Raw genomic sequence first — 16275 nt, 5'->3', positions numbered from 1 at the left:
CTACCACCCAGTTTTAGCCATCCAAGCTCCCAATGCCTTGACGCAGGTACTTACTGTGGTCAATTGTAGTATCCATGTAATAGTTGAACCCTCCCCAATTTGACCTGAAAAATTGGACCCAAAACTCATCTATTACTATACAAGTATCAGCTTGTATTTTATTCTGCTCCTGACTTTCTTTTGGTTGGATGCAGAGAGGTATTATTGTTAAAATGCTATTTATACATAAAACTATCCCTGTTGAAAATGCACTGCCAGTAAAAAGTTACTGTACAATACATTATAATCTTATAGAACAGAAAAAAATGATTGAGAACTAAACAGATATTATGAACTAGGGAACGAGCACATAAACTCAGTGTGGCAACTGAAAACAGAACAAGAATCAAAAGTTATTATTGCAGCTAGCAATGAGACAGATCATATAGCCTATAAACCTCAGGATATAAATAATCATTTTAAGCAATTTTATATGAAACTATATAAATCAGAGTTTACGCAAAATGACAATAAAATTGATCAATTTTTAACTTAAATAAATTTGCCTAAATTAGGTATAGGAGAACAGAAAATATTAGGAACATCTTTTACAGTTGAAGAGGTTGGAAGAGTTATAGCTTCTTTACAAAATAATAAATCTCCTGGTGAAGATGTATTTACATCCGAATTTTATAAAGAATTTTAATATGTGCTGATTCCTGTATTTATGAAAGTTTTAATACAACTGGAATAAACTGGAAATCTACTTGATTCTTTTAAGATAGCAATATAATGGTAATTTTAAAAAAAAGGTAAAGATTCATTTATGCCATCGTCTTATAGACTGATTATATTTATTGAATGTGGATTACAAGATAGTGGCTAAATTATTGGCAAATAGGTTGGAAATTTTTTTAACCAAAATTAATTAACAAGGACCAATCAGGATTTATTTAAAAAATGAAAATCGGTGGACAATGTAACTAAGTTGATTAATTTAATTCACCTAGCTCAAAAGAAAGAAAATCTAGATGTAGAAAAGGCATTTGACAGTGTAGAATGGGATTTTCTTTTTAAGACACTTGCTAAATTTGGTTTAGGACAAACATTTATAAATTGGATAAAAGCATTATATATTGAACCAAGAGCAAGAGATTATGTTAAATCAACAAGACTAGGTTGGCCATTATCACCAGCTCTTTTTGTATTAGTAATTGAACCATTAGCTGAACTAATTAGAACAGATTTAGATATTGAGGGTATTAAAATAGGGGCTAAGGAACATAAAATTAGTTTATTTGCAGATGATTTAATTATTTATTTGATAGATCCAGAAAATTCATTAGAAAAATTTCATATGATAATTGTGAAATAAGTGTGAGGTGTTACATTTTGGAAAGGCAAATCTAAATAGGTCATATGCATTAAATGGTAGGCTATTGAGATGTGCAGAGCAACAAAGGGATTGAGGAGTGATGGTAAATAGTACCCTCAAGGCTGATACTCAGGTAGATGGTGTGGTGAAGAAGGCATTTGGAATGTTGGCCTTCATAAATCGGAGTATTGAATTCAAGAGTAGGGAGGTTATGATGAAATTGTACAAGGCATTGGTGAGGCCAAATTTGGAGTACTGTGTACAGTTTTGGTTACCAAATTGTAGGAAAAATATAAACAAAATAGAAAAAGTGCAGAGAAGGTTCACGAGAATGTTGACAGGATTTCAAGGTTTGAGTTCCAGGGAAAGGTTGTGCAGACTAGGGCTTTTTTCTCTGGAGCGTAGAAGATTGAGGGGGGACTTGATAGAGGTGTTTAAGATTTTAAAAGGGACAGACAGAGTAAATGTGGATTGAAGGGGGAAAATTATAAGGGGAACAAGAGGGGAAATTTCTTTACGCAAAGGGTGGTAGGGATGTGGAATGAGCTTCCGGCAGATGTGGTTGAGGCGAGATCATTGGTTACATTTAAGGATAGACTGGATAGTTACATGAAGAGGAGAGAACTGGAGGGGTATGGACCGGGTGCTGGTCAGTGGACGAGGAGAGTGGGGATTTGTTATGGCATGGACTAGTAGGGCGGAACTGGCCTGTTCTGTGCTGTAAGTGGTTATATGGTTATATCGTTATATGCAATTAGAACAATATGGAGCAGTCTCAGGATATAAAGTTAATTGGGACAAAAGTTAAATTATGCTACTCACTTTTGGTGACTATACCCAATGTGGGCAAAATACAAGAATTAAATGGCCTGAACATAGAATAAAATATTTTGGAATTAGAATTGACAACCAGTTGAAGAATCTTTTTAAAATGAATTATGAGCCATTGTTTAAGAAAATTGAAGAAGGTTTTTTTAAAAAAATGGGTTGATATACCAATTACATTAATTGGATGAGTAAATTGTATTAAAATGAAGATTTTCCCATGGTTGCAATATTTATTTCAATCTTTGCCCATTGATATTCCTGAAAAGTTTAAAGATCTAAATAAAATTATAATGAATTTTTTGTAGAAAGGCAAGGTGTTGAGGATTTCTATGGAAAAATTAACTTGGAGATTTGAATTGGGAAGTCGACAACTTCCAAATTTTGAGTATTATTATAAAGCAGCCCAACTACTATTTCTTTCTTTTTTTGAGGAAGGAGAAAAAGTGACTTGGGTTAATATAGAAATGAATAAAATAGGTGAAAAAGAATTTGAAGAATTCCTATATAAATGGAATAAGTTATTATTAACTGGAGAAACAGACACACCTATATTAAAAACATTTGATTAGAATGTGGCATAAAGTACATTTATTGATGGGAGTTAAAGTGTATGGATTAATGAGAATACCTCTGGTGCAAAATAAATTGATCCCATTTTCGTTGAATAATATAAATTTTATTAACTGGTCAAAAAAAAGGAATAAAATTTATTAAAGAGTTATCAAGGCAGATATTTTATGACATTTGATCAATTGAAAACTAAATATTGAATACAAAATAATACAATATTCAGATATTATCAATTAAAGGCTTATCTACGAGAAAAATTAACTACATCCTATTTATTATTAGAAAACTATGAAATACGAACTTTTTTTATTTGGATTTTATATTGTTCCTATCAGATGTGAGGGGAGTAAAGAAGAAGGATTTTCATAAATCTAAACAATTTTTATCTTTTGCTTTTCCCTTTCTCTTAATGTATCTGTGGAAGTCCATGGGATCTTCCCTACATTGTCTGCTAGAGTCACTTCATGGCTACTTTTTGCACTCCTGATTACTTTTTTTTAATGTTTTCTTGCCTTTCTTGTATTCTTCAAGGACCTCATTTGTTCCTTGGTGCTTATACCTGCTTTGCAACTCCTTCTTCTTAACCAGGGCCTCAATATCTCTCAAAAGCCACGGTTCTGTGTACCTGTTAGCCCTGCTTTTAATGCTGACAGAAACATACAAACTCTGTACTCTCAAAATTTCACTTTTTGAAGCCTCCCATTTACCAAGCACATCTTTGCCAGAAAAGTTAGAATATATTGTTGACCTCAGCCAACCAGATATAGATGGACTGGATATTGTGTAAATGAGAACATAGAGGAATTTGGTTTGCAGATGGTCTTGAGGATGAAGAGAAAGCAGATTTAAGTTGTAACAATTTACTTCTTTCATAACTTAGAGTCTTTGTTTTACAAAATGTTCTTGAGATGAGCGCCAACAGATTCGTTTTCCATTTTCAGCATGACCTAATGGCTGAAGCTATTCTTGCCTTAGCAAAGTTGCATTTTGTGGAGGGATCATATCGTGATGCACTCAGCATGTATGCCCGTGTAGGCATCGACGATCTTTGCATCGATGATGAACCACTTTACAAGAAAAGGCTTTTGGCAGAGGCCTATGTTATTAAAGGTAACTACAATTAAACATTTATCTTGCTGTCTAATTCATTTTAATGACAACTTTATTACATTAAAAAAAATAAAAACAGGAATCTGCAATTACAAATTTTTAAAGATGTAAGCAGATTTGAGAAATCTATGGAAATATGTTTATGCTGTCAAGTTGTTGATGGGTATTATAATGTGCAAGCATAACTAGAAAGATGATACTTGATTTCAAGACATTTTTCCTGATGAGTTTGCATTATAAATGATGACTTTGCATGAATTTGTTCACTAAAATTATTTCTTATTTTCTCCTCTCTTCTTCATATTGGAATTGAATTCCAAATCTGCAATGTATAGTAATGATAGAGGAATATTAACCTAAAACCATTCCAAATTGCATTTTCCAGTAACAATAGGCATTTGGGATAAGAACCTTGGGCATCTTCTCCTGATCCTTGTGCTTGTCTAAGAATGTAAAACAAAGTGCAGAAATCTTATTGATGTGTTAACTGGGATTAACCCACTCAATAAAGTTCAGACTGCTGGGTCAGTAGGGCTGAGGTATGGGGAAGGCACCATTTAACCAGCACCAACATACCATCACTAGATATTCTCTATGGATACAGCAATAGTAATCAACTAATGGAATAGATGCAAAGATGAGTGATTTTTTAAAATAGAATTTTGGGTTATTTTAAGATAACAAATTAGATGCATTGTCCTTGTAAAGATTACCTGTATCATGGTTCAATGGATGCGTGTACTTTGGAGTCTCTACAGTATATTCTTCGATGGAAATTTAGCTTTGCACAGATTATAGTTTGCAGTTAATTATGATCTTTTCTCAATTTAATATTAATATAATTCATAATTCTAGTAATTATTTAAGATGTTTATTATTTAGCAATCACTCATTTAAGCAAAACAGTTTATGAAAAGAATATAGATGAAATGTCTCGCTTTATAATATGGATATATTATGCTAAGAAATTGTAATTTGGCATGAAAGAAATAATGTTGAACAGTACATGTACTAAAATGTTCATACTGGTGTATAAATTGTGTAATTGTTGCAATCATGATACCATATTAAATCAAAATGAATATCTTTCACTTCTTGAAGTTATCTTTGACTGTTGGTGCAGTTCTGTTGAATTTTCTGTAGTCCACATTGGAGAAATTTTCATTTTACTCTATTGCAAACTGCTCTGAAACAAGGCAGTTGGCTTTATTTTAGGTTTTCATTTTGTATTTGGATCCATGCTGATCACTGTTCTTTCTCAGCCAGTATAAAGTAGGATTCAATTTTTAAAGTTTAAGATTCTGTAAATTGAAGTTTTAGGATATTTGTTCCAGTTTCCTCCACTATTCAAAATGTAAAGGATTGTAGGTAAATTGGGTATTTGCTTGGCAAGGGCTTGTGGACTGGAAGGGCCTGTTACCATGCTGTATGTTTGTCTAAATCCTTCCATGATCTCAAAGGAGTATGGAAATGAGAATTCTATTTTGTTCTTAGATTGGAAGGAAAAATAGAGCATTACAGTGTTAAACCCCACTGTGAAATGAATGATATGATTAATTTGTTTATAGATCACAGCTAAAAGATATCAACTATTTTTGAGAAAACTCTGACAATAGTGTATTGCTTCACAATCTTGATGTCACATTTAAGAATACATTTTATTGGTGTTATCACTGTTCTTCTGGGAGTCATGGAATAAAAATGCAAGAAGCTTTTCACATTGATCTTGAGTTTAGTGTAATTTTGCCTAGATTGATTAATATTGTATAAAGGTGGTTGTTTTATTGAAAGCTCTGTGTGAATGACAATTTATTCATTCATAAGCACAAGATCCACATCTCTGTTGAAAAAGACATCCTGTTTTATTTATGTTACAATAGAAGTTTCATTTATCAACTTTTTATTGAAAGCCAGTTCTCAAGAAGCATTCATCAAGAACCTATGTGGAAATCTATTGCCAAATAATATAAATAATAGGATGCTATGTCCATGGTGGTATTCTTTCAAAGGTAACTTTATGAACAGCTGTAATTCTCACACTGTGCAAGAGAGTGAAGGTTGTTGAAATAGTGGCAGGAAATGAAGGAAGATACTGAAATTTGCTTGTGAAGATATTTTACTGGTGATCAGATCACAAGCAGAAATGCATCAAGCGGGAAAATTGCCAAAGCTGATGGCTGCCATGTTATTGTGTTGTATAAAAGCATGCAATTGTATGGGTTCATTGTATATGGGTTCATCTAGCTTGTGATCCATTTTCTATAGTGGAAACATACAAAAGTCTGCAGATGCTGGAATCTGAAGCTAAACACAATCTGATGGAGGAACTCAACTTTATTCCATATCAATGGAATTTTAAAAAAATTCAGGCCCCCTCTCATCTGTACCTCTTCTGTTCTCCCACCCTTTCCCCCTTTCTACCTCCCCACACTGGTTCCATTTGGTCTCTCTTTAAACTATTACTGTCACCTTCTCTTCTTATCAGATTTCAGCAGTGGTAGCATTTGCCTTCCAATCACCCACTCCACCTTCTAGGACTCATCTTGCTCCATCTGACCCCTTTTGTGTTTCTTGCCTCTCTCTCTCTCTCTCTCTCTCTCTCTCTCTCTCTCTCTTTACCCTTCTCCACATTTTCAATCCCGATAAAGGTTTCCAGATGGAAATGTTGATCATTCTTTCTCTCTCATTGATGTTGCTCCACCCACTAAGTTTCTCCAGTATATCATGCTTATTTTCTGCAGTGGGATTTGTACTGCAGGTTAGAGTGATGTCAGGCATTGGAGAAACATGTAGGTTATTTGTAGGGTTAATATCTTAAAAGTGATATTATCAAGAAATAATTCAAACTTTTCTACTGAAATGAGAAAGCTGAGCTGTTTTAATTGGCAATGGGTGATGTTACTTGTGGAAATAGTCCTGATAAAAATAATTAGATTAACCAAGAAATCCTTTATAAAGAAGTTCTAAATAAACTTCATTATCCAGAATCCTAAGCATAGATAATTGTTGTGGCAATAATACAATGAAAACCCCATATTCACCACCAATGAAGATTGTGGTTTCTGGATATATGAATTTTCTAGTTGCCTGAGACTCACTCTTGGAGTGCCTATCTAATACACCTTCATTAAGAATAAACAGTTTAAAATTTAAAAAAAAATACAGTGCAAAATGTAAAGTAATTTGAAAGCAATCAGTATTGTAGTCCTTAATTATTTAAAGTTCACTTGTATTTCGGCATACAAGTCAAGTCATTAAACCCAAAAAAACTCAAAATATGGGGATTGACATATATGCCAGATACACTTTTGAGACCTTAAATTTAGCTGAAAATCCAATCTGTGCTGATCTACCTTATAAGTCGACCCCTGAAAAACCGATTCGGCATATAAGTTGACCCTTGAAAAACCAAATAAAAAAACTACAACTTTGACAGATTTTCATTGAGATTTTTATTGAAAACAACAACAATTAGCACCCTTCAAAATTGCTATCATTGTCTGAAAGTAATACATTTAGAACCCTTCAAAATCACTCTCGTTATCATCGTCTGAAGCAAAGATGGCGGCAAACACATCCATCGTCTCACTGTTTAAACAGTCATCATATGGATCCCAGTCCGTCTCTTATGAGGCGGTTTCAGATTCATCATCGGTGTCCCTCAATATATCCTCTTCCGTGCCATCAATTGCACAAGAGAATCCGCACTATTTAAATGATTTTATCACAGTCTGTACTTTAACTTTGACCCATGTCTTGAGCACAAAGTTACACAGCATATCAAATAATACAGCATGCATTTCCCCGCCTTTTGTAAATGACCTTTCTACACTTGACGTCCATGTATTCCATTCCTCATGAGGCCTTTGAATGGCTTGTTCTAGTAGACATTAAGAGGTTGCAATATAGAGGTCAAACCAACCGGGAGAACCGCCATGTAAGTATTATGTCGTGCTAATCTACTTTTAGTGTTCTCAGTTAAGTGGCTACAAAACATATCCCAGACCAGAAAACTCCGTTCTTTGCGTAAGCTGCCTGTTCCACACATTATCTATCCATAGTTTTACACTATTTTCATCCATCCATCCTTTTTCATGAAAATGTACAAAAATACCTACAGGGATCATTTTTGGTTTTTGATTTGAAGGTTACTATGGGTCTTAACTTTGTCCCATTGTCCATGCACAGTAACACCACGGTAAATCTGGTTCTTTCGTGGCCTGTACTTCTGGACTGCACAGTTTTAACACCTTTCCATTCCACTGGTCTATTGCCTATCATGTCGAAATTCATGGGGGTTTCATCCATACTTCTGATATTTGCCAATGCAAACTGATGTTTCTGCCGGCTATGTATAATAAACTGGTGAACATGTAACTTTATGATCATAATCCTTTGGTAATTTTTATGGAATTTTTGTTTTTTGGCTTAATACCAGATTTTTCCTTTTCATCAAACGATTGCACGAGCCGACTGTAGCCTGAAAATCATCACTGAGGCCTGGGTGCGACTTGGCCCACTGCAGTGCAAATGTTCTTATTTTCTTTCTGGTGACGATGTAGCAATCTTACCTCTGTTCACGTACCCATTCTGCAATGTGATTTTCCAACTCTGGCCAACAAGGGATTGCTTTTCTCAAAGAACATTGCATTTTTGGTATTTTTCTTAAAGTCTCTTCTTTCTTCCTTCAATCTCTTACCAACTTCTTATGCACATCAAATGTTCTTGCAGCAGTACAGTTGTTTTTCTTGGCCTTTTCTATCACTTTCAACTTAAAGCTCACTTCATATTTTCGACGCGTGCTGCGTTGTGCCAGATGGATCATCCATGATAGCAATCCCAGCAGATCAATCTGCACTATCTTTGGGGGCTGACCTGTGTGCAGGTCAATGGGGCACCTTAAGCAGCCAGAAAAATGGGTCAACTTATTTGCCGGATATACCATAAAACACTTAAAATGAGGCAGAAAAAGGGGACATGGACCAAAATATACAGTAATTGGTGTTACGTACACAATTTAAATTTAAATTAGATTTCCAGTCACTGGTGCTGTAACAGCATTGCGCTAACTGTGCCACCATCATAATTAACCCCCCTCCCCCAAGTTTACAGATAATGTCTTACTAACATATGTAATATTATACTGTAATATACTGTGCTAATAAAGATAAAGGCTTACAAGGCAGGGATAGGGACACCTTGAGAGAGTCGCCCTAGCAGCGAGTGGTATCAGTGGCTCTTTGTCCTGGATGACACCATTTTATTCAAAAACAACTTTATTGAAACTTTATTCAAGCATCTGCTGCGGGTGGGGCACGAACGGGGCGCTCTGCTGGCTGAATCTTTGCTCCCATCTTCATCAAAGGGTTGTACGTTGCTTCAGAGAACTTTTACAATTTTAAACATATTTAAATTCTTATTTATTTAAATTTTTAAAATTTGTTTATTTCATTTTTGTTTCTTTGCTGGTTGCTTGAATGTGGATACTGGAGAATTTACTGTATATCTATTAAGTGGTTGTTATAAAAGATTTGCTGCTAATTTGTTGAGCAAGAACCAAAACAGCTTGAGTTAAATCTGAGTACAGGCATGGTCTGGGTTGGTTGAATGTTCTCTTTCTCAGCTGTACATTTCACATCGGATTGGTTAGATGGAAGGGTGGAAGTGTTTGGTGTAGACTTCATCGGGATCCATTTCTGTGTTTATTACTTTCTATTTTTATGACCCAAATAGGAAATTTGTTTTTCCAGGTCAGTTGATAACTAAAGGATGACAACTTTACTCTAATAACCCAAAAGAACATAGTTTACACAGCAGCATTATTAGTAACAAAAAGTGGAGTTTTTAATAGAGAATTGAATAAAAAATTTGAAAAGAACTTTTTTTTTCAAGATTCATGACTTGAGATTCTTTTATTGTCATGAAATAACACAGAAGGTAGACAAAAGTTCACCATCAGCAGAAATTGCCTGGCGGCATGGACAGTCAGAGAAAGAGAAGCGAAAGAGTTCTCCAGAGTCACTGAGTGTCCATGGATTTTCCTTCAGTGCTCCCGCAGCTTCTGCAGCCGCACAGCCTTCAATTCAAATTATTGGCCACTTGAACTCCAGATCCAAACCTCTGACATGATCAGGAAGCCCTCAGCATCCTTGGTACCCTCTTGCATCCCGGTTCTGATACCTGGTACCCCTTTCAATATTTGTGGGCAAGAGTCTTGTATAATGGGTCAAATGAAGTCCCTCTGTGGTCTAAAACTAGAATCCACATCAAGCAACACCAGTCTTGGGGGCGTGACAAGATGGCTTAAGGATCAGACGTGCCTTCCAGTCCTCTCCTGACTCTATCTTATTGTTTTGTCTAGAAATGCCTGTTAAAATTCTTTAAAAGTTTAGATAATTTCAGTGCTGTTAATTTAACTTATGATGGTACAATTGGTGGAAAAGAGCAAAAAAAAACGACAACAGATCATCAAAAAACTACATTTTCCCAAAGTTCAAGTTTTGGAGCCTACCTACAGGAAAGACACCGGGACTCAGCGTGAAATGGATCCCAGGAGAGAGGTACAGTGTTCGGATGTAGAGCTCTATGTTACATCGGTAGAGCCCCCTAAAGAGGGCGCCAAACAGCCTTTAGAACAAAGAGTTACTCAAAGGCATTTGTCAACTGTAGAGGTGGAGCTGCAAACTGCATCTCTTGAGATAGAAGAACCTATACAACTTGATGTACTGGGAGAACTTAATACATTATGGACTGGGGAAAACCCCGGCCAGTGTCCTCCAGTCATTGCTGGAGAGGCTGTGGCTGGGGTTTCCACACGCAGTCATACTACAAGGAAGGCAACCAGAATGAAGGAAGGAGCAGAAGATCCTTTGGTTATACAGAAGAAGCAGGAATCTGTTGAGCCAAAATCTCTTCCAATTGAAAAGATTTTTGTGAATCTTGAATCTAAATTATCTTATACAATGCAGGGATTATCCAAGATTATGACTGAACTTGGTACTAGGTTTAATACTCTGGTGAAAATACATTCTCAACAGATGGCTGAGTTTGGAGCTTTTAAGCTTGAAGTGAGAGATAAATTTAATTCGTGTGAAGAAGATATAGACGAAATACGGGATCAAGTTTTTGATGTGACCAAAATGGTCGAAGACTTACAAACTCAAAATAAAAATTTGGTGAAAAAGATTGATTATTTGGAAAACCAATCCAGACGGAACAATATAAAGATTATTGGTTTGCCGGAAGGTATGGAGGGACCAGACCCAAGAAAATTTTTTACTGAATGGATTCTGCAGGTGCTGGGTCAAGAACATTTCCCGGAAGGTATAATACTGGAACGTGCTCACAGAGCAGACCTATTTCAGGTCAAAGTCCAAGACCTGTTTTGGTTCGTTGCTTGAATTATTGCGACAGAGAAATAATTTTACAAGTGGCTATTAGAAATGCACAACAGAGAAAATCACCCTTGATGATTCAAAATAATCGAGTTTTCTTCTATGCGGATTTGAGTCAAGAAGTTATGTTCCAGCGACGGGAATTCAATCCTGCTAAAGAGTTGTTGTGGAAGAAAGGTTACAAGGCAACCTTTAGATATCTAGCTGTTTTGAAGGTTTTTCAAGATGGTTGCCAACCAAAGTTCTTTGAGTAATTGGCAGCTCTTGAGCAAATGCTATAGCTTCCTTTGGAGAATCAGTTTCAACAGAGACATAGTCCGCCGCGATCTCTAGGGAGACGAGAGATGGAAGAAAAGAGCCGTGCTCCAAGAAGGAATGGTTGTAATGGTGACTCGGCAGTTGGAGCTGATTAAAAGAAGAGTTGTCCTTTTTTTTTTCTAATGTTTCTTTTTTAAAAAAAGGGATATTAAATAATGATGATGTTAATTTAAGATGAAGTGAGAGCTGGGGGAGAGAACTGGATAGGCACTATTTCCTGAAAGTCATCTGCTATGTGTGAGTTATCTCACACGCATTTTTTTTTGGGAGTTACCGCATTGCATGGTTTAGACGGGAGGGGGTATTTTTAACCTCCTACCCGTTTTTTTTCCTTTTTTTTTGTATTATTAGATTAAAGAGTGAAGGGGTTTTTTTTGTTTAAATATATTAAAAAAAAAGCATAATAAAGTATTTGATTGTTTAAAAAAAACTAAAAATTGATGTGGTTTTTTTTGTAAAATTTATTCAGTAGATAAAGAATATCTGAAATTTAAATGTGAATGGGATGGATAAGTTTTTAATATTTTTTTAACTTTAAGGTGAAAGGAGTGGTAATTCTGGTGTATATTATTTTGCTATTTTAGTTATAGAACAAAGGGAATAATGGTGAAAGTTATAAATTGAATTGTACAATTCTTAATGAGGCTTGAATTTTGTTTGTGGTTTATGCTCCATTTGTTGAAGATATAGATTTCGTTGTAGATGTGTTTTTATTATTTGGATATCTGAATTTTAACGTAATGATTGGGGATATTTAAATGTGGTATTGGAGCTTTTATTGGATAACTATTCAAGATTAAAAGGGAAAAATGGTGGAAGAGTACTAAAATTGAATTGTACAATGCTTAATGAGGTTTGAATTTTGTTTTAAGATGGTGGTTTATGTGACTAATATGATGATAGATGTGAAGTTGGTTGATATTTGGTGAAGGTTTATCTCTATAGAGAAAGTTTTTTTTCATCTTTTTTTTCATGCTACAATTTTTTTTTAAGAATTGATTATTGTTTAAGAATTTTTGATAGATAATGTTACTAACTTTACTAATTCTTTATATTAAGTTTGAGTTAAATATATGTTTAATCTTAACTCCATTTTTTAAATATATGCATTTAAGTTTGATTTAAATATGTTTTTTAAAGTCTTATATAGTATTAATTACTTTTCTTTTTGTTAGTATTTTAATCGGTTATGTTTTTTTTCTCACATATTATTAACTTTATTAATTCTTCACTCTTTATTTTGGGGGGAAAGGGGGGGGTTAGACTAATTTGAGTTGGGTTATTAATGTGTAATAATTATTGGGGAGGGTATAGTTTATTTAGATTACTGATACTGTATTGTAATTTTATTATTTTATTCTTATTTTTTTTAATGTATTCCTATATGTTATTCATGTTATAAAATCTTAAATAAAGTTTAAAAAAAAAAGCAACACCAGTCTTTTGAAGAACATACCATAAAGACAAAGTCTTTTGCATTACACATACTATTGCTTTTAAGTTCCCATTTCATTGGTTGATATATGTATCCATTGTTATATTTTAAGCTCTTTAATATCTAGTTAATTAAAATGATTTTAAATTTAATCCCAAATCCCAAAATATAATTATCTTAAATTGTACCAAATTTTATTCAGATGTATGTAGTACTTTTCTATTGAACTTATGACCGTTTTACAAGTTACGTTTGGGTCTGTGCTCCTTGACCCTCCTCCATCTGACCCCAAGTGCCTTTGATTTACATTCTCTACTTGAAGAGCTAAAATGCAGCTTTGAATGCATTCAAACGTTAATAAACCAGGTTAATGTTATGTTGAAGTGGGCAAATGTTACGAGAAACAAAGTTAAATATGTTCATTCATTCAATTCAGATGAAAGAGGCTTTTGATCTATTTATATAATGCAAAGCTTAAAAATATAGCAAAAGTTACCCTTTCCTCTGATTCAGATGATCATGAAGTTTTAAAATTTGGTTTGAGAGGTGGAAGGGGAGGGGTGGAGATAAGGAAAGGTGTTGATCACATTTAATGCTGAGGGATTTTTGAGGGGCCAGTGGCTCACTCCTATTCTCTTCTGTTAGTGTATTTTTATGTTCTTGGATACTTTTACATGAAATCTATTACAGATCTGACATGTGTAAAGAAGAATGGTTATAACATCTTGGCTTGTACACTTAATCAGATGTACATTGCTGTAATGCGAGTTATAATTTATTCCCAGTTGATAATGAAGGATATTTTGATGCGTAACTGTAGTATTGGTTGATTTTTGTATTGTGAAGAATTACAATTAATTGAAAATTTATTTTATTTATAAGTTCGTAAATTGAAATTTTTTATTCTTTATCTTAAACTATCTAAACTCAATCCTTGAATAAGGAAAGATAAAATATTATTTTTGTCATATCTAACAGCGTTTTGCCCCTTCCACTGATTTGTATTATTAAGAATGTAAAAGTCTCATTCCTTAGTCTTGCTCTGTGTCTAAACGAAATTTAAGAGCTTTCAAATGATTGGAGAACACATGCTGTCTTAAAGTTCTATTTCTGGCACCTTGGGTTGTTTCTTTGTTGTTTAATTCTGCATGTAATCCCTATCAACCATTGCTTTTAAACAGCAGGCTTGCACTATTGATTTATGGAAGAGAATTTTACATTTTTTTTTTTTGCTGAAACAATCTACATTATTCTTGGAAACAAGAGTATTCTTTGCATTCCTGTTGCAAATGTTGCTTAATCTTGCTGTCTGTCCACTGCTCTCTCCCCTTTTTACAGCATGAACAACCTGTTTCGCCATTGAAAGCACAGCGATGAGGCAGTCGTTAAACGGTATGTACACTTCACACTTCAGTGCCTGTGCTGAGAACACACTGCGTAAATTGCTTGCTTTGCTAAGAATGTTCATTAATTGGCACTTTGGTTGAATATAATGGAATATGTTCACATTCCCTGAAATTAAATTTCTCATCTTCTGGAAGTATGTGCTGAAAATTTCAGACCTGCCTCTTGGGTTTTAACGACTCTAGTTTCTTACCTCTTTATATTTGGTGTTCAGTTAACATTCTAAAGTTCAGATGGCTCAATCAAAAACTATCTTGTTCTATCCCAAAATTCTGAGCATTAGCAATTATCAATAACAGGTAATTTATTAACTGTCATTTGTTAATAAACAACATTAAGAGGCTAATGATTTGCAAAAAGAAAGTAAATGTTTGAATGACAAAGTAGGCCAGATAGCATTTGTAATGAGATTAAAACAGACCGATCCTTTTTAAAATTCTTTGCCATGAGGGGGTGCTATAGCTCTTTGCTGAAACAGCCAGCAATATACAATGAAGTCCATGTCAGAGATGAATAAAATCAAAATCTTATCCTTCAATTGTGATATTTGTGCATTATTGCCTAATGTTACTTATTTGGATGATTTTTTTTCCCACCAAAGTTTTACTTCAACCTGGTTTAAAATGTATTGTTACCATCTAGAATTTTTCTTAGAAGCCAATACTCAAATATGTGCGTGGATTTTTCAATAGTCATAATACAGCACTTGTAGGAGCTGGGTTACCCAACTGAAATTCAGTGAAACTGAAATTTTGTCTGGACTCCTAATGAGTCGACATGAAAGGACTTTGTTCGACACTCTAATTTGCAGAGAGTGATTTGAACATGAGTCAACAAATGAGTCATCTGTGTTTCATAAATGGACCACTTTGCAGAGGAAACTTTTTTAGCTACTGAGGAAATGTAGTTGGTAGAATGGATAAACGAGGTCCCCACTGTCTCCTTCTACTATGTAGCGAAATCACAGTGAAGGGAATGGGTATGGCAGAATCATTAGGGAAAGAAGACTCTATTTTGGCACTGTGAAAAGGTCTGGAATAAGTGGGAGACCCTTTAGGGTTGCAGATGGAAAGTCATTTTCTGTATTTTCTAGTGCTGGGGTTATTGGAAATAATCAACAAGAAAATAAGGAAAATAATTAGTCGGTTAGGCATCAGTTTTGAAATTAGTTCAGCAGCAGAGCAGGCAATTGCTGACAAGTTCACGTGGATTGGTAGCCCAAGATTTGGACCAATGTAATGAAAGTTTGAGTTATCAAATGGGCCACCAGGGGGAGATGCAAGATTAAATTTGAGTCTTGAAGGATGTAATATTATAAAACAGGAAGCATTAGTTTTAATTTTAATAGTCTTATTATTTCGTGAGGAACTATCCTCCATAAACACTGTGCTTCCTTGTGAAATTAAAGAAATGATATTGATTTCCAGCTTTAGATGGGCAATAGCATTACCACAGGATGTCAATACATAGTAAAAATTTTGCAAGTTATAACCCATAAAATACCACAATAAAAATGGATAACAAAGGCAACAAAAAGCTTTGCTGGCACTCTGAAGTCAAGATAAACACTCTATAGATGCACAAAAAGGTCTGAATTTTTTTAAAATTAGGTGTCCACGTAAAGGGTAGATTAATAGCCCTTGAGCAATGGATTTTGCATTGAAATCCAGCGAGAGGCAAATTGTTGTAGCATTTAATACATTAAGGGTCCTATAAACGGTGGGGTACATTTCTGAAGAATAATTATTACTCCAAGGCAACTTTCCAGGCATAGAAAACTTAATTTTACAAGGTTGCAGTTACCTTCTTTCAGAAATTAATTTACATGGCATATTTGAAAAGCAATATTTTTTTAATCACCC

The 16275-nt window shown here is 34.5% G+C and overlaps 1 protein-coding gene across 5 annotated transcripts in view; it reads left to right on the top strand.

Moving 5' to 3' along the window:
* The window catches only part of LOC138760457 (tetratricopeptide repeat protein 7A-like), a 402683-nt gene that overhangs the window by 8472 nt on the left and 377936 nt on the right, over window positions 1-16275 (top strand). For 4 of the 5 annotated variants that reach the window (XM_069931051.1, XM_069931050.1, XM_069931052.1 and 1 more), the window contains exon 3: window positions 3694-3862. In XM_069931051.1, the coding sequence (XP_069787152.1) occupies window positions 3694-3862 (169 nt within the window). Of the gene's footprint in view, window positions 1-3693; window positions 3863-14347; window positions 14402-16275 lie in introns of those variants that run through there. The other variant, XM_069931054.1, reaches the window with a different exon arrangement.

Source organism: Narcine bancroftii, chromosome 4 (assembly GCF_036971445.1).
Source record: "Narcine bancroftii isolate sNarBan1 chromosome 4, sNarBan1.hap1, whole genome shotgun sequence".
Taxonomy (NCBI): domain Eukaryota; kingdom Metazoa; phylum Chordata; class Chondrichthyes; order Torpediniformes; family Narcinidae; genus Narcine; species Narcine bancroftii.
The sequence above is the reverse complement of the archived record's forward strand: the minus strand, read 5'-3'. Positions and strand labels throughout refer to the sequence as shown.